This window comes from Lepisosteus platostomus, chromosome 8 (assembly GCF_059453375.1).
Source record: "Lepisosteus platostomus isolate fLepPlt1 chromosome 8, fLepPlt1.hap1, whole genome shotgun sequence".
NCBI classification, from domain to species: Eukaryota; Metazoa; Chordata; class Actinopteri; order Semionotiformes; family Lepisosteidae; genus Lepisosteus; species Lepisosteus platostomus.
In genome coordinates, this window is record NC_142618.1 from 19,002,172 (window position 1) to 19,020,367 (window position 18,196).

The following is an 18,196-nucleotide window of genomic DNA, read 5'->3' on the forward strand; positions in this document are numbered from 1 at the left end:
TATTCTTGCTCTCTGTGGTCTGGCACTGACATTCGACCTGCCTGCACAAGGGTGTTTGTAGCGAAACTGATGGATTTCACATGCATGTCCCCTCCATTGATGTATATAATCCACCCATCATATCTGTAATATACTGCCAAAGAGGAAATAGTTATCTGTTCAGGGATAGAAAAAGCTGAGTGAATCTGGGGATTAAAGTGAAGTACTGTATCTGTATTTTCTCACTTGTCTGTGTAGGAGGTTTTAGAGTTCTGAATGGTACTGCATAAATCATTTTTCTGATATTTTTCCTTACTAAGAACAGTGCCTCATCATTTCTATTTTCCTCTTATTTGCCAAAAAGTGAAGGGAGTACAACAGAGTGAATGCAATGAGAATATTTTATTGTGTTTTTTGGAGAACAGCAAAATTGCAAGTAAAATTAAAAATTAAAAATATGCACGAGCTGACAGAGTACATTCAGGACACACATAGATCTTTTACACGTGTCTGTGCTTGTCTGAAATCAATCAATTGGTCACAAATTGTTTTACAGATAGTGTGGCAAATGTATCACACATGAATATAGATCCCCTTGTTATTGGATTATCAAAGCTGTTCCATAAGGCAAAGCAAGAGGAAATTGAATTTTGTGTCATGCTCTGAGATCGCTATATATTATGTATTTTCTTGTGACACGATATACCCGGAGTCAGGAGCTCTCCAATGAGACATGTTCCTATCACTGTAACTAAATCTGTAATTCTTTACCAGAACTGGAAACCTATTACCGTTCTCAATGTAGACAATAAAATCGTTTGCTTTCACAGACGCAAAGTGACTTAAATTTGACAATATTCATCTGAGTAAAGGGTTCTGTTTAGAATCAGAACAACATTAAACTTGTGATGGATGCTTTATATCAGTTTACAACAAACCCTGACTGTGGAGAGGTTTTACAGATGGCGTTTAATTATCTGCAACAATTTTACCGGGGGGTTAAATGAAGTTCGCTTACACATCATCTGGAACAAAAATCAGAATATCCTTCAGGTCTCAAGGACCAGTGTTCCCTTCATCAAAACATTACTTTATTGATCAATTTCTGAAATAACTCTTCCTGATCTATAAATAGGTGATTTAGGGTGACTTAGAAGAATAAGGACCAGGGTTGGGGATCCCTGATTTTGATATTGGTCATTTTTCCTTTTCAGAAGTGGAGCCCTACCACCCTTCCCAGTGTGGAATAAAAGCGTCAGTCTAACAGAGGTACAGGGACTCAAACATCAGGATATGAATCTGTGTAAAAGAAAATGAACCTAGACCAGACTAAACCAGCGACAGGCTGTTTTGATGGCAATGCTGATTTAAAAAATAAATAAACAGCTCCATTATGTTTCTAGGAATCTGGAGGATATCCAATTGTATTTCAAATGTTAAATATCTCTGTTTTGGGGGATTTTTCCTAGTCTGAGAAAGACGTTTGAGTGTAATCAGCACCATTAGACCCCTCTCACTCCTCCTTTAATCTGAGAAGAGGACTTATTATTTTGTATCTACATCCCCTCTTTCTTTTTCACACATACAATGTGATACATTCTGCATTAAAAACATTCTGCCCTTCCAGGTATTAGTATTAGGCAGTAGTGTCCTTGTACAATCACACCTAGGTCAAGAGCTCTCCCTTACAGCAAAACCTTCGTGAGAGCTCAACCTTAGGAACGTTAGGAACAGTGATCTCAGACCCTGCTGTACAAGAATGCTGACTGCGTCAGAAAAACAGATGGCCAAGATCAAAAGATCTTCTTCACGTTTTAGCCACATTTCAATGAAGACATTCTGGCATGTCTTTTAGATTCTTTATGGAAAATAACAAATTGCCCAGCTACGAGGTGCAACCACATATGCTTAAAAGTGCAACTGAATGGTGTAAACCGTTCAGCCCATCTAGTTCATTTGATAGGTTGTTAATTGACCTGAAGATCTTATCCAGCTGAAAAAAAAATTTAAAATGCACTTTCATGCAGTTTACATTCTGTCTTCTGGTTCCTGTCTCACTGATTTCACTGGGCTAACTTTGCCTTTTCCTATGGGGAATTTGAACACCTATATCTGGTCCCCTCAGAGGTTTCGCTACCACTGTTTGGCAGCCTGTAATAAGGGGATCTGAGCTCCAGCAGTATGTTTAAGTGTATTGCATCCTGTAATTATATGTAAAAACATTCGCTGAGTCATAATGTAATGTGTACAAGAGTGTTGCATTCCTCAAGTGTCGATTTTGACAAGAATTCTCCCTTCCCTAGTTGAAATATCTGAAAGATTTTGAGGGAGAAACATGATTTTGCCCCCAGGGGGTCTACTGTGGACAGGGCGATATCTTTCTTACATATCTGATCATTTCAAACATTCAAACTTTGCTCTGCACAGCTTTGGGCAAGGAGCTGTTCGTGTTTTCATGAGGTTAAAAAAAGAACGAGTGACAAAAGGGAGATCATACTTTCCAGAGCGAGTCTCCCTGAGGCCAGCTTGAGAGCCAAGACCTTCCAAATCTTCCCGGAAAGCATCAGGGTTTAGAATATAGAAACAGATAATAGCAATTCTGCCATGACTGCTAAGAGCTGATACTTGAGATGCGCTCGTGGGTGGGATCAAGCTTCTCGGGCTGCAGGACATGACAACGCAAGCGTGCGCACAGGATAGCAAAGCAGATTAGATGGAATCCCGTCATGAACGCTTGAAGGTATCTGACTGTTTCTCACGGCGCTCGGCCCCTGGCAGAGGCCTGCACCCCGACGTCGTCGTAGTCCGTCCTGTCAAGAGCCGGAATGTCTTCGTCCCACAGCATTGCGGTCCGGACACTCTCCACGCCAGGGGCAGTGAGGCCAGTGCCTGCTGGACATACACATGCTCTGATTTCGGGCACAGACGTACAATAACTGCTTTACGTGACAGTGTCAGAGTTTCCAGCTACAATTACAGATCATGTGTGAAGACGTACAGAACACAGAACATGTAGACTATTGATTTAAAGCATTTGGAAACCCAACCCTAAGAGTTCATGCTTGAACATTTAATGGCTCAAGAACAGTTACACGTGAGAGCCCATCCAGCCCACTTTGGTAATTAGTAGCTAAGTGATGCCTAGATCCCAGATCCAGCCCTTTCCTGAAAGAAGCCAAGATAACGACTTCAACAACACGGCTGGCAAACCTGTTCCACACTCCCACCACCCTTTGTGTAAAGAAGTCTCCTATCCTAAATGGAGGATCTCATCCAGCTGTGTCTTGATGGAAGCCAGGGTATCGGCTTCAACAACATGGCTGGACTAAGATATAAAATACATTTAAAAATCCCAAATCATTTTTTACCATTCATTTATTTAAAATATTTTATGTCCCACTCCCGATTTTTTTGACAGACCCTAATTTGTATCAATGTAGTGGACAGTGGCTGTGATAGCAACCACTGTGCTGCCTTTTAAGACCTCAGGCACTACAGGAGCACCGGATCAATATAGTCTCCCTGTGAGTGGCAGAGCAGGGCAGTCACGCCTGATCACATACGGATCTGCCGGAATTCTAGCTGGGAATGTCTCACCTGACACCACATCTGGACCCTGGCTGGAAGGGAAAACGTCATCATAGTCATTTGGAGCCTCTTCCTTCAGGAGGGGTGTTGCCTTACCTAAACCACACAGCGAGATGCAGAATGATTAACCTGCTGGGCCCTTGAATAGTCTTTCATAACACAGGGGAAGATTTCTCCATCTACCAGATAGTCATATACTGTAGGGACAGAGGTCAGAAATGATCATTGTTATGAGCTGCTCATCAGTCTCAGAATTGCAATCGCAGGGCTGTCTGGCTGCTGTTACAGCCCCAATGTTAGTCCAACTAACGGTTCTTACAGCATGACGTCACCAGCTTCTGTCAGGTCTCAGGAGGACAAGAAAAGCCTCCCAGCACCCTTGACAAATGGGGTGAGGGTTTAAGTTAACAAGCAGTTAATTTGAAGGAAAATTAATTTTGAATTTGAAGTCAGCAGTTATGGTGCTGTGCTGTATTGTCAGATGTGTTTAGTAACTATGCAAAGTAATAAATTAAATCTTGAAATTAATTTACCTGGGGTAGAGCGAGCGCTGGTTTGTTGCACTGTGGGATACCTGAGGACCAGTGACCTCTGCTGACTCCAGAAGCCCTACCTGGGGTAGAGCGAGTGCTGGTGTGGTGCACTGTGGGATAGCTGAGGACCAGTGACCTCTGCTGACTCCAGAAGCCCTACCTGGGGTAGAGCAAGTGCTGGTGTGGTGCACTGTGGGATAGCTGAGGACCAGTGACCTCTGCTGACTCCAGAAGCCCTACCTGGGGTAGAGCGAGGGCTGGTGTGGTGCACTGTGGGATAACTGAGGACCAGAAGCCCTACCTGGGTTGGGGTGCCCCTCCCTGAACTCCACATCATTATAGTCGGAGGGCGGCTCTTCAAACAGGAGTCTCCCTGTGAGCAGGAAAGCAGGCCAGACTTCAGGCAATGACTCAACATGAGGAGTGAGTGTTAGGTGAGAGTTTCTAAGACATTTGCAAGGTTCTGCAAAAAGCTTTTGTTTTTGCTCCAAAAGAACAAAAATACTTTACAAGTTCATGAAAGATTAGTACCTTTACCTTTAAAACATAAGCCTTTCACTGAAGTTATGTAACCAGACATACCTAACCAGGTGGAAGTTACAAGCTGGAACTACTTTGTAGCCCACACAAGTGCAGACCTCACAGAAGTGCATTTAAAAGCGGGAACCGGGGTCACGTCTTTACGTACAGGGTTGTGAGAGTGAGAAGCAAGCTCTGCAGTCATGGCGTTAAACCCTGGTTTCTTAAAAGACATAGCTGGCTGAGATTCTCCAGTCAGGACAGGAAGCATGTCTTTACACAGAGAGAGGTGGGAGTGTTGAACAAGCTGCCAGCCCATGTTCTTGAGGCCGTTACCCTGGCTTCTTTCACGACACAGCTGGATGAGACCTTGTTATCAATTATCTATAAACAATCAAACGGGCTGCATGGCTGCTAGTTCTGCCCTGCCGTGAGCCGCGGGTGGAGGCCCGGGGTAGTTTCCGAGACGCTCTCTCTCCTCACCTCTGCGGGGGGGTCCGAACGCTTTCACCGTGTACAGCTTGTGGTCCAGCTCCTCATAGACGGCGTCCTGCCGCAGAGCAATCTCTCTCCGGGCTACAGCTGAGAGGGGAAGGGAAACAGTTCAGCCCTCCTGTCTGAACTGTACAGCAACAACTGGCCGGTCCTTCCTCAGTCCTGTCCCTCTCTGGATTGTGCGCGACATGCTGGCGGGCTAACTGGATCTGTGGCAGGCAGGCCTATGAAGTGGTTGCAGATGTGCTGGCGTGCCACTAGAGGCGCCAAAGGGCTTTTATTGAAGAGCATGTAATCTCAGTGGGAGCTAAACGAAGTGCATGACTCTTGTCCCTGTGGGGGCAGAATCCAGCAGGTTTTCTAGGTCTCTTTAAAACACCAACAGATGAAAATCTTTGAAAAGCATTAATATTATACTATGAATTGATTTCTTCTCAATTAGATCGTTAAACTGAGCTGGAATGAAGAGCTGCAGAGTTGTGGGCCACTGGATTAGATGACTGGTACCAGGGGTGAAGTGCACATTCTCACATGGGTTTAATCAGTGGTGTGTTGGGTACAAAAAGCCCTTGCATGGTGATAGGTGTGGTTGGGTTTGGTAGCAGTCAAGGGGAGGTGTTATCAATCATGGACATTGAGATACAGCCTCCCCCACTTTACTTCTACAGTCGTGGTGTGCATGCATGTGTGTGCGTGTGTGTGTGTACATGTGTGCCTATGCGTGTGAGCGAGCATGTGCGAGTGCCAGTGTGTGTGTGTGCGTGAGTGCATGCGGAAATGCAAGTCTGTGTACCTAGCGAGTGCGAGTGCGAGTGCGTGTGCGTGTGACCGTGTAAGTGTGAAAGTGCGAGTGCACGTACGAGTGCATGTGCGAGAGCGAGGCTAAGCACATGCGTATGCAAGTTTGAGTTTGAGTGTGCATACATGTGTATGAGGTTGTGCACATGGGTGTGAGTGAATCTGTGTATGTCTGAGTGCACGTGTGAGTACATGTAAGTGTGTGAATGCATGTGCAGGTCTGTGTGTGTGCGAGATCTGCCCGTGGGCAGAAGGAGACCCCGCCTGACCTGTCCTCAGCTGCCGGTTCTGCTGCGTCTGCCAGGCCAAGGCGAGGAGCGCGCCGAGGAGCAGCAGGCCCAGCGGCAGGAGCGCCATCAGCGGCATGGACAGGCCGCCCCCTGGCAGCACCTCTGGGTGGGCAGGAAGACATGGTATAAACAGAGGCGCTGGGTCTCAAGGAAAAGGAAAGGCTGTTTGTCAAATTAGCTAATTGAGGCCTCAAGTGGAAAGAGAACCAGAGACCTTCGGGCCTTTCAGGACTGGATTTGAGCTATCTTTCGTCTCACCCTCTCCCCGCTCACCTGTACAGACGACCCCAGCGTCCTCCTTCTGTGCGCAGTTGCCCTGTCCCAGGGGAGAGCGGCGGCAGTCCCACAGGTGGCGCTCATCGCCCGCACACTTCACCTCGTCCAGCCAGATGGCGCCGTGTCCCCTGCCGAACGAGCCGTTGCCCACGGCCCTCACGGCCGCCCCGCAGCCCAGCTGTCTGCAGACCACCTGGGCGTCCTGCAGGTCCCAGGAGTCGTCACACACCGTCCCCCAGGAGCCCTCGAACCGAACCTCCACCCGGCCAGAGCAGTGACTGGGTCCCACCAGGCGCAGCGCCAGCTCTGGAAGGCGAATAAAGAGTCTGAGGCTCTTCTGTACACAAAGGGTGGTAGGGGTGTGGAACAAGAAGCCCGGCCATGTTGTTGAAGCCGATATCCTGGCTAGCTGGATGAGATCCTCACTTAAGTAAACTACTGTCTATCAAACAAGCTAGCAGATCCAAATGGCCTCTTCTTGTATGTAAGCCTTCTTATGTTCTTATATCTAAATAATCTTGAATCTCACATAGGGCAGTGCATGTACACAGTGCTCAGTGGACTCACCTGGGTTGCGTTCATGAGTCTGGTTTCCCGGCAGTGAGGTATTGTATCTTGGTACATCTTTGCTTTCACCTTTAAAGAAAACCCATGTCATCTTGCAGCTACATCTCATGAGGATATGTGTCTATTTCAAAACTGCAGCAGCAGTTTGATCACTTTGTGGTTTCGGGTACCTGAGCACACGACCGCCACGTCCTCCTTGTGTCCGCAGTCGTGCTGTCCCCAGCCTGCCGAGGGACACTCCCACAGAGACGACTCGTTCCCCGAGCAGCCCACCTCGTCCAGCCAGATCTGTCCGGTCCCCGGTCCGAAGGAGGTCTGCGCCCGGTCCACGAGGGCTGTCCTGCACTGGAGCTGCCTGCACACCACCTGGGAGTCCGCCGGGCCCCAGGAGTCATCGCAGACCGTCCCCCAGGAGCCGCGGTGATAGACCTCCAGCCTCCCGGCACAGCCGTCTGGTCCCCCGGCCAGCCGCAGGGACCTGTGGTCTGGGAGCAGACAGAGCCAGCGATCACAACTTCACAAAGAGTTGTGTGCTTCCTCTATATGGCAGCAGGAAGAGAACCAGTGTCCTGCCCAGTTCAGTATCCCTGGAAATCTGTATCCCCCTCTGAAATGCACATGAGCTGCTGATATCTCTCTTCCATGCTCGGGGATGCATGATTTTTCTCACCATCCATGTATAAAATGATTTACATTGTTACAAATATGGAGGTTAAGAAACCAGCAAAATACAGAGTGGGCTAATCAATAATTAAATAATCACAACCCCCAAATGCCAAGAGTATACCCTAGGACTCGGCATAGTTAGAGGCACCTGAGCTCTTCGTTCCTCTGGTGTAAGAGTAATAAATCAGGTACAAACCAATATTTATTAACAATGACAATAACACAAAGTAACACACAACGCAGCATACAAGATACAAGTTACTGATACAACATACAAGGTACTGAGCACTGTCTTAATCAGCCAGACAGCTACCCAGTATTCACAAATCCTACATAACAGCTACACGGGCCAACAAGAGAGATCAACCTGCCTCCTCAATAAGAGAGAATCCAACCCAGGGCTAAATCCCACTTCATGAAAATCTGGATCCCCCAAAGCAAGTGAATTTAATTTCCCATTCAAATAAGGCAACATTAACTGGAAGAAAATGTTTCAACCTGGGGATTCTTTGCAAAGAAAATCAGATCCCTAAAATAACAGAACGGCAAGCTCTCCTAAACAAGGTTCAAATAAAATCTTTCCTTTTTTCTACAAAATAAAGACACATCATCTTACAGATACATCTAACAAGAATATATGTACACCTATTTCAAACAATTTGCAGCTTTAGTATTTACACCCAGGCTGTGATGAAACCCATCCTGCTGGAGAGGAGACCTTATTTCTTCAAATATTATAACCAATTACTAGACAAAGCTCAGCAAAGTAATTCGCCCCTTGACTGTGACTTCATCGGTGCAGTTAATTGGCTGTGGCCATGGTGTGTAGCCAATCAGCTGTGAGAACCAGTTTTGCATCATAATAGAGGTGGGTGATGGGTAACAGAACAGCTCACGATTCAGGAAGAGGGGACAAGGATACTAAGGGACACTTAACTTCGTATCACAGATCCAACAGAAAAAAGACACAGGTCACACTGCTGCACATGTTGCTCCACATTTCACAGAACCAGCAGAACTCGGACTTCAGACTACAGGAGGGGCTGGACCGGCCGAGCAGAGCGGTCCAGGAGTACGAGCCGAGTACCTGAGCACGTGATCTCAGCCACCTCGTTATCCCGGCAGGAGGTCTGGCCCCACGGTGACGACGGGCACTGCCACAGGGCGGAGTCCTGCCGGCGACACTGAATGTCGTCCAGCCACCGGGGGGCGCCGGTCAGCCTGGACGCCGTCTCTCCGACTCCCGCGCCGTCTCCGCACCCCAGCTGGTGGCAGATCACGGCGGCCGCGAGGTCGGTCATGTTGTTGCTACAGACGCTGCCCCAGCTGCCGTTGTAGAAAAGCTCCACCTGCCCCGAGCAGCCCCCGGACAGCCTCAGCTGCTTGTGCTCTGCCAACACAACAGGACAGCCCTTCTGAAGAAACACAGCTCCCGCTCTGACATTTTACACCTCCCATTTTCTCCAGGCCGGTTTCTCTCAAAGTCATTGACATCACCGGACGTGGCATTCTGAGATGTGGGCTCAATGGCGTGTCATATAGTCATATAATGTTCATCGTTCGCTCAGTACCTGACCCGGTTCTAGACAATCACGTACCAGAGTGACCGCGCCCTGGACAGACCTGCACAGCGGCAGTTTGATCAAGTTAAGGTTTCGGTACCTGAGCACACGACCGCCACGTCCTCCTTGTGTCCGCAGTCGTGCTGTCCCAAGCCCGCCGAGGGACACTCCCACAGAGACGACTCGTTCCCCGCGCAGCCCACCTCGTCCAGCCAGATCTGTCCGGTCCCCGGTCCGAAGGAGGTCTGCGCCCGGTCCCCGAGGGCCGTCCCGCACTGGAGCTGCCTGCACACCACCTGGGAGTCCGCCGGGCCCCAGGAGTCATCGCAGACCGTCCCCCAGGAGCCGCGGTGATAGACCTCCAGCCTCCCGGCACAGCCGTCTGGTCCCCCGGCCAGCCGCAGGGACCTGTGGTCTGGGAGCAGACAGAGCCAGCGATCACACTTCAGAAAGAGTTGTGTGCTTCCTCTATACGGCAGCAGGAAGAGAACCAGTGTCCTGTCCAGTTCAGTAGCCCGTGGAAATCTGTATCCCCCTCTGAAATGCACATGAGCTGCTGATATCTCTTCCACTCTCCTGATGTTCCACGCATGTTCCACATTCCACAAATGATTTTTCTCACCATCCATATATAAAATGATTTAAGTTGATTAATGTTTATATTGTCACAAATATGGGGGTTAAGAAAAACAGAAAGTGGAATAATCAATATTGAAATAATCAGATCCCTCAAATTTCAGAAAAATGCCAGGAATATACCACAGAAGTTGGTGTAGTTAGAAGCACCCGAGTTTTTCATTCTCTGACAAAGCTCTGGCGAAAGATTAATAAATTAGGCAAATTGGGATAAACAAATATTTATTAACAATAACACAAACTACATAACACATACAACTTACTCTGTTTACAAACAGGCATCTCAGAGGCCTACATCCTGAATACACAGAAAAACCCAAACTGCTAACCAGTATTAAAAAATATTCCTACATAACGCCTAAACAGGCCAACAGGAGAGACAGACCTGCCTTCTAAATGAAATAGAATGTGACCTAGAGTTGAATCTCTCTTCCTACAAATCCAGATACTTCAAAATGAATCAGAATCTGGTTCCATGGTCTATAATTGCATCACTAGCCAGGAGAGAACGTTTTTAACCTTGGGATTCTTTAAACGGGAAATCAAGTTTCCTGTTAAATAATAGAACAGCAAGCTCTTTAAAAAAAGGTTCCAGTACTTAGCGAACAAGGTCCTCTTGCAAGGCGAGGAACTTCCTTGTCCTCTCTCTCCCTTCTCTTTCCATGTGTCTCTCCTGCGTCTGCCTCTTGTTGGTTTCTCACTGATCAAGACTCTTGATGATTTACCAAGGATTTAATTACTTCAGAAAAATCAGATGAATCCATTTGATCAATGTGTCTCAGTGTATCTCAGAACCACTACAGCTCAGCAAACACCTCACCCATTGTTGCTGCTCACTTTCAAATCCAGAGAACTGCAAATGACGACAGTAGCTAGATGCTGACCTTACATCCATCACTATGTAATCCATGAGGACAAGGGATACATACAGAACTTTGTGTTCTTTCTTTCGGTCTCCCTGTCTTGTTCAAACATGACTTCAATCTGCATTCAAGTGGTGGTGGTAAAAGGTTTACATAACTCTAATTCCTTGCAAATGTATAAAATACACCAGGCGACTGATATCAGCGCACAAACAACGGGCTCCTTTCAACCCTGTTGTAATAAGCAAAAGCACAAACACACACTAAGCCCCCGTCTCTATCATGGAAAGTTTTGCGGAACGCCCTCATTTCAGAGTGGGATCAGATTTCCTGTCGATACTGAATCGGATACGACACCGGACTGTGCGGAGGAAGTACTGTACGTCACGGAAAGTACGGGCTGAGACAGCATGGAAGAAAATCCCGGCATGAGCGTCTTTGTTTTTTTGGCCAGTTCTGGAAAGGGCCGCCCTTTTGGAAGTGTTTTTTTGTTGTAAGTGATGGAGAGAGACTGGACTGCGTGCGTCCAGTCCTTAGGATTGCTTCCGTCTTCTGCTTCTGTGACAACTCAACTCACTTGAGCAAACCGCATCAATCTGCTTTTTCCACAAAATCCCAACTCCCGAGCACCGTGCTTATATACCAAACACACACAAATTAAATTCCAAGTGAGAATATGCACTTCTCCACCCATCACCAGTAATCAAAAAATTTAATATTTGGCACCCAGTGAGTCTATTTACAGGGATAAAAGGTGCTTTTGGCGGCCTCTAGTGGCTGATTCTTCAACTTTGGGCACGTCTGTTGACTTAGACTTCTTCCGATTCAATTAGACCATTGAATTAAACATTAAATAAAGTCTGTGCTCAGGAAAGACTCACGTGAGCACACCACGGCGACGCTGCTCTCGGTCCTGCAGCGCTGTGTCCGCGGGGAGCTGCAGTTCCCCAGGTGAGACTCTCCCCCGGAGCACCGGATGCCGGTCAGACACACGCTGCCCTCGCCTGTCCCGTACTGAGAGGAGCCGAAGACGTCCACGGCGGCGCCGCAGCCCGGCTGCCTGCACACCACAGAGGCCTCTCCGGGGCCCCAGGAGTCCTGGACGACCCTCCCCCAGGTCCCGCCGTGGTGCACCTCCACCCGGCCCTCACAGCGGCTGGCTCCCGCCGACAGCCGGACGTCCCGCACCAGGAACGACGACCCTGAGGACAGCAGGGCGGAGGAACCGATAACTCTCGGGGGCTTGACAATACAGCTGCCCCTTGCTGTTCTGACCCTACTGCTGACAGGTAGGGAGGAATGATGTGTTAGACAGCGTCGAAGAGCAGCCACCGTCAGAGAAGCCTGAGAAACACGCGGTATCAGTACAGTACGTACAGGGCTCGGCACCAATGATGTCACCCTCCCTCAGGAAAAGAGGGATCATCCATCAGCTGCACGTCACTTAGAGTGGAATGTCCAGAAAAGCACTGTATGAGTGTAAGAAATAATAATAATCATCCAAAATAAAAATATTAATATTGACATTAAGAGAATATGTTTTTATTTGACTGCGATGTCATTTCAGTGCCGAGGATAAAGCAGACCCAAGCGTCTCAGGTTTTTGAACCCTGGCTAAGGCTGAGAGAACCTGGGCTCTGCCTTAGAAGAGAGAGGCGTGTTCCAGACGCAACATCGTTGTTTACATGCAGCTCTCCCTGGCACTGCTGGTATTCGACCCCTAAACAAGTCCACCGCGCCGAGAGCCCAGGAGCTGTTCCGCACTGTAGAAGCTCGGAGGCGGGGGGGGTGACGTCGGCGCTCTGTGCGAGCCCCCCCCCCCCCCCCCTCCTCCACCGCACTCACCGGAGCAGGTGACCTCCGCGCGGGCGCCGGGCGGGCACTCTCCCTGCCCCAGGGCGAACCCCCGGCACGCCATCAAGCGATCCTCGCTGCCCTCGCAGTCGAAGTGATCTCTCCACGCCGCGCCGGACCCCACGCCGAGCGCTCCCGGTCCGGCAGCCGCCACCGCGACCCCGCAGTCCAGCTGCCGGCACAGGACGCTGGCGTCTCTCAGGTCCCAGTGGCGGCCGCAGACGCCCGCCCACTCTTCGCCCCGCCACTGCAGCTCCACGCGGCCAGAGCAGGGGTCCGGGCCGCCCACCAGCCTGAGCCCCGTGTAGCCTGAAAGACAGGGACCACAGCTCTCGGCAGCCCGGTCTCAACACTTCACCTCCAGTATGGCAAGAGCACAAGAGCAACAGCTACTGTTGGCAGAGGAACAAGCCAAGGCTTATTCCCTGCTGGAAAGAGAAGAAAAGAAACACCACGTTTCGGCTGCGGAGCCGTCTTCGGGTGTGAGAGAGAGAGGCAAGTTGGCAGCTGATAAAGCAGGGAGAAGGACAGGGGAGAGGATTAGAAGGAAACGAGTCTGTCGCTCAGAGAAGGGGGAAGGTGTGATCCTAGTTTCAGGGTCATTTTGGTTGGGATGTCTTTCTGCAATAGGAGTTGAGAAACCCCTCGGTGAGAACGCAGGTGGAGAGATCAGTGTGATCATGGCCGTCAGAGGTGAAATGGGAAACTATGAGCTTGGAGAGATCTTTGATCTTCACATGAGCCCCAACATGTTCTCTGAAACTGTCTCCCAGTCTCCTTCCTGTCTCATCAATCTAGATGGCCGGGCATTTACTGCAAGAGATACAGTAAATAAGGTTGCAGGAGGTACAAGATGCCATCTGGGTGATCCGGAATTGTCCTGAGGGGCCTTGAATGAGTGTGGTGGTGGCTGTGTACTTGCAGGTGATACAGCGAGCTCTGTTGCAGGGGAAAGTGCCTGGTGTGGATGGCTGCTGAGGGCGGTCAAGGGAGCTGTGAGCAAGAAGGTCACGCAGATTAGGTGGTCGGCGATATGAGATGATGGGGTGGTCAGAAAAGAGGGTACCAGCGGATTATTATTTTTTGTATTTGTACAACTGGATACACTGTGAAGAGTTTTTTTGTTTCATTCAACTGTTCGAGGAAGTCCCTGATGTAAATTAAGAGGCAAGTTAGTTTAAATGCCTGGGCAAGTGCTGCACCACTGTAATGTAGAAGACTGTTACAGGCTTCAGAGCGAATTCCGAGCCTCACCTGTACAGAGCACGCTCACATCACTTCTGTGCGTGCAGCTCTGGTTCCTCCTGGTGGACAATGGGCAGAACGACAGGTGGGTCTCGTCACCGCGGCAGCGCCTCACTTCGGCCCGGATTAGGCCCCACCCCTCTCCGAAATAGGCCCCCCCAAGGACCTCTTTAGCGCGGCCACAGCTCTCCTGCCGGCAGATGACCTCTGCGCCCGGCCAGTCCAGGTCCGTCTCGCACACGGTGCCCCAGGTCTGCTCAGACAGGACTTCCACCCTCCCGAAGCAGAGATGGATTCCACTCGCTAAACGCACTCCTTGTTCAGCTGGAATGACAGTCGGGCAGAAGGGCAGGTTAGGAAAACAACCAGCACGTCCAGAGGCAGAGTACAAACTAAGAGAGAAGCTGTAACTAGGACGAAACTTCCCCGATGCTGGAGAAATCCATCAGTCACTGTCCAGCAAAGCAATTTTTGATCTTTCACCTTATTCTCGAAGAGTAGAAACTGCCCTAGGGCTCTGAACTTTTGTGCTATTGCTAGTAAGATAGTTTTTTGAGCTTGAGTTTAAATGTGAGATTTTTAAAGCTTGAGTGATTACATTTATGCCATCAGATGCCACTGGGCTAAAAACAGAACCACCTTGCAACAGTGTGGATGAGAATCGATTCCAGAGGTTGATCCAAAACATTTATTTAGGGTTAATATTTAGCTGAGCTGGAAAAGCACCACTGTAGAAGGGCTGCCAGGGCTATGGGCTCAGAACTCAGGAGGTGGGAGGTTCAAATCCCAGGAGAGGCACAGCTCGTGTACGCCTGAGAAAGATCGCTCCAGATACGATTGTGTTCGCAGATACAAATGGAAGCTGCTTTGGACAAACACATCAGCTAAATAAATTAAAGACAACATTAAATAGTATAGAAGGTCGACTTCATAGGATACTGCTGCTCTGCTATCAATTCAGAGATCAAGCTTTTCCAGTATTTTCATCATAAATATCAGATATTCAAATAAAGACCGATGTATTGTTTTTTTCAATTTGTAAAATTGTGGACTGGATCCACACGAGATTCGAGAGACCGCCATCGATCCCCTACCTGAACAGATCACTCCAGCATCTTCACTGTGATCGCAGTTCATGTTACTCCATCCCTCTGAAACACAGCGGCTCAGTGTGACCTCCGTCCCCTCGCAGGACACCCCGTCCAGCCACACCGGTCCAGACCCCGGTCCGAAACGGGCGCCCCCTGGTGCCGACACGGCGGATCCGCAGCCCAGCTGCCTGCACACCACAGCGGCGTTCTTCAGCTCCCAACCATCGTCACACACTGTCCCCCACTGTCCCGCGTGCAGGACCTCCACCCTGCCCTCACAGGCGTGGGCACCGCCCACCAGCCTCACGTCACTGCCTGGGGGACAGGGGCGAGAGGGAGTGTCCTTCACCACCAGCGCTGTTTGATGTGGAATTGCTCAGAACTTTTTTTTTTTCCATTGGGCCTAAGCTTTTCGCCAGAAAACATTTGAACGGGCACAATCGCCAGTGGGTCTTGAATTTTCTCAGCTGTTGATCGCAAAGACACAAGGCAGGTCACAAACGAGAGCTGGCCCTTCAGATCGTCCTGCTCATTTGGTTGTTAGCAGTTAATGAATGCCAGGAACTCTGTCAGTGCTATTATCAGCAGTCCTGTCTGAGCTCAGGCATTACTGTTGGAGTGGCTAGATGGAGTATTAAAAGAAGGGTTGTGGTGTCTATTTACTCCCTTTGCTAAGAGCACACCCCCGCTGCTCCTGAACACTGCTGTGAGCACACCCTGCTGTGCCTGTACACTGAACACTGCTGTGAGCACACCCCCGCTGCTCCTGAACACTGCTGTGAGCACACCCTGCTGTGACTGTACACTGAACACTGCTGTGAGCACACCCCCGCTGCTCCTGAACACTGAACACTGCTGTGAGCTCACCCCCGCTGCTCCCAACCACTGCTGTGAGCACACCCTGCTGTGTCTGAACACTGAATACTGCTGTAAGCTCACCCCTGCTGCTCCTGAACACTGCTGTGAGCACACCCCCGCTGCTCCTGAACACTGAACACTGCTGTGAGCTCATCCCCACTGCTCCTGAACACTGCTGTGAGCACACCCCCACTGCTCCTGAACACTGAACACTGCTGTGGGTACACCTCCCCTGCTCCTGAACACTGCTGTGAGTACAACCCCCCATCTCCTGCTGTTAGCTCACCTCTGCTGCTGCTGAACACTGCTGTGAGCACACCCCCACTGCTCCCAAACACTGAACATGGCTGTGAGCTCACCCCTGCTGCTCCCGAACACTGTTGTGAGCACACCCTGCTGTGCCTGAACACTGAACACTGCTGTGAGCGCACCCCTGCTGCTCAGGAAAACCACTATAAGCACACCCCACTGTGCCTGAACACTGCTGTGAGCGCACCTATCTGGTCCTGAACACTGCTATGGGTACACCCCCACTGCTCCTGTACACTGCTGTGAGTACAACTCAGCTGTTCCTGAACACAGCTGTGAGCACACCCCTGTGAACAAGCTCCTAAACATTTCTCTAAGCACATCCATCTGGTCCTGGACACTGCTGTAAGCACTCCAGACTGGTCCTGAACACTTCTGTGAGCACATCTTGCTATTCCAGAACACTGCTGTGATCACACTTGGTTGTTCTTGAACACTACTGTGATCACACTTGGTTGTTCTTGAACACTGCTGTGATCACACTTGGTTGTTCTTGAACACTGCTGTGATCACACTTGGTTGTTCCTGAACACTGCTGTGATCACACTTGGTTGTTCCTGAACACTGCTGTGATCACACTTGGTTGTTCTTGAACACTACTGTGATCACACTTGGTTGTTCTTGAACACTGCTGTGATCACACTTGGTTGTTCCTGAACCCAGCTGCCGGAGCCCCAACAAATCCTAATGCAGTCAATCTGGACAGCCTGCCTGGGAATTCAGAGAGCTCTTTGAGCAGGATGCCCCTCTCCTAATGCTCTGCTAGAGCCCCAGCACACCAGCGCTGCTCATGAAACACTGAATATTTCTCTGATTCACCCCGTTTATATTTACCTCTACAGCAGTAGGTAAAGAAGGGTCCTTCTTCTACAACTACAATTCTCACTAGTTTCTTCCAGTAAAATGGTTTATCACACAATACCGATTAATCAGTGATGGTGTTTAGAAGTCCAGTGAGCCCAGGCTCACGCCAGCGAGTGACAGGAAAGATTGCAGATGAATCACCTGAGCTCACGCCTGACCCTCTGCCCTCCAAGTCCCTTTGTGCCTGGAGAGGAGGAAGACTATGGTACTTACCGGCTGAGGTGGGCAGCGCCAGGACAGCGAGAGCGAAGACGAAGACGAACAGGCGGCTCTCCATCATCGTCAGGACGGACCAGCCCTCCCCTGACTGCAGCCGAGACCCCCGACTTCACACCCGAGCCCACAGGGCAACTGAGCTGAGACTCTCACTTCCCAGCCTCTTAGCTATATCATGGCCCCCATCCATCACCAATCACACTCTGCCTTGCCTTTTTCAGCCTGCCAGCAGGAAACCTTCAAATAGGGCAGATGGCAAATCACATCGGACTGTGTCACGTTTGTCCATATATATCAAAGACACACAGCCTGCTCCCAGGTAGACCCCTCCCAGCAGTGACGAGCCCTGCGCTGCAGGAGAGAGAGAGAGTGAGCAAGGATCAGGTCACACAGCTCTTCATTTCACAGACAGGGCAGGCATAGAGGCAAGCAGAGAATCACAGGCAAGCAGGTAACCAAACCTCACGGCACCTGGCTGCATAGTTTTTATTACACAGCCAGCACATTTTCCTCAATTTCCCTTCGGGATCAATACAGTTTTATCTTATCTTAACGAACTAATCATTTTGGGGACCACACGTAGTTTGTCATAGAAATTCCCTCTTCAGCTCTCGGTTGAAATAATTTGCAAGGAATCACATGTCTGCTGGTTCCCAAATGCACATGGGGGTTTGTCCCCATCAGGATATGTTAAAACACTAGGCATATATATCCAAGAAGAAGAAAATCCTGAAAGTCTGTCTTTCAAGTCCATTGTCAGTCTGTTGCTGCTGCCCATGTTATGGAGTTAATTTAACTCTGCTAATTCATTTTAGCCTCTGCTATTTAATTTTTCTCTTTTCTAATTAATTTTTACCCTCCCTTAATTCATCTTCCCTTCTGTGAATTATCGCCAACAGAGGCTTTATAAGGCATCAGGCCCTATGATCTGTGCCACCATTGAGTGATACTGAATAAAGAAAGCTATTTAATTCCACTCAAGTGTTT

At 49.3% G+C, this 18,196-nt stretch overlaps 2 protein-coding genes across 2 annotated transcripts; both read right to left on the reverse strand.

The window, feature by feature from the left end:
- Positions 1-366: 366 nt before the first annotated feature.
- LOC148657028 (scavenger receptor cysteine-rich type 1 protein M130-like) lies at positions 367-7,722 on the reverse strand. Its single transcript, XM_088644410.1, has 9 exons — positions 7,716-7,722; positions 7,216-7,530; positions 7,046-7,114; positions 6,476-6,784; positions 6,182-6,304; positions 5,103-5,201; positions 4,402-4,473; positions 3,577-3,663; positions 367-2,868 (listed from the first exon to the last, which is right to left on the reverse strand). Exons 1-9 carry the CDS (start codon positions 7,720-7,722, stop codon positions 2,735-2,737), a joined length of 1,215 nt encoding a protein of 404 aa, XP_088500536.1. The 3' UTR covers positions 367-2,734.
- A 1,020-nt stretch (positions 7,723-8,742) lies between these two features.
- Positions 8,743-17,763, reverse strand: LOC148657029 (scavenger receptor cysteine-rich type 1 protein M130-like). Its single transcript, XM_088644411.1, has 7 exons — positions 17,207-17,763; positions 14,966-15,277; positions 13,881-14,195; positions 12,618-12,935; positions 11,654-11,974; positions 9,374-9,688; positions 8,743-9,101 (listed from the first exon to the last, which is right to left on the reverse strand). The coding sequence occupies exons 1-7, from the start codon at positions 17,271-17,273 to the stop codon at positions 8,743-8,745; spliced, it is 2,007 nt and encodes a 668-aa protein (XP_088500537.1). The 5' UTR covers positions 17,274-17,763.
- Positions 17,764-18,196: the final 433 nt, after the last annotated feature.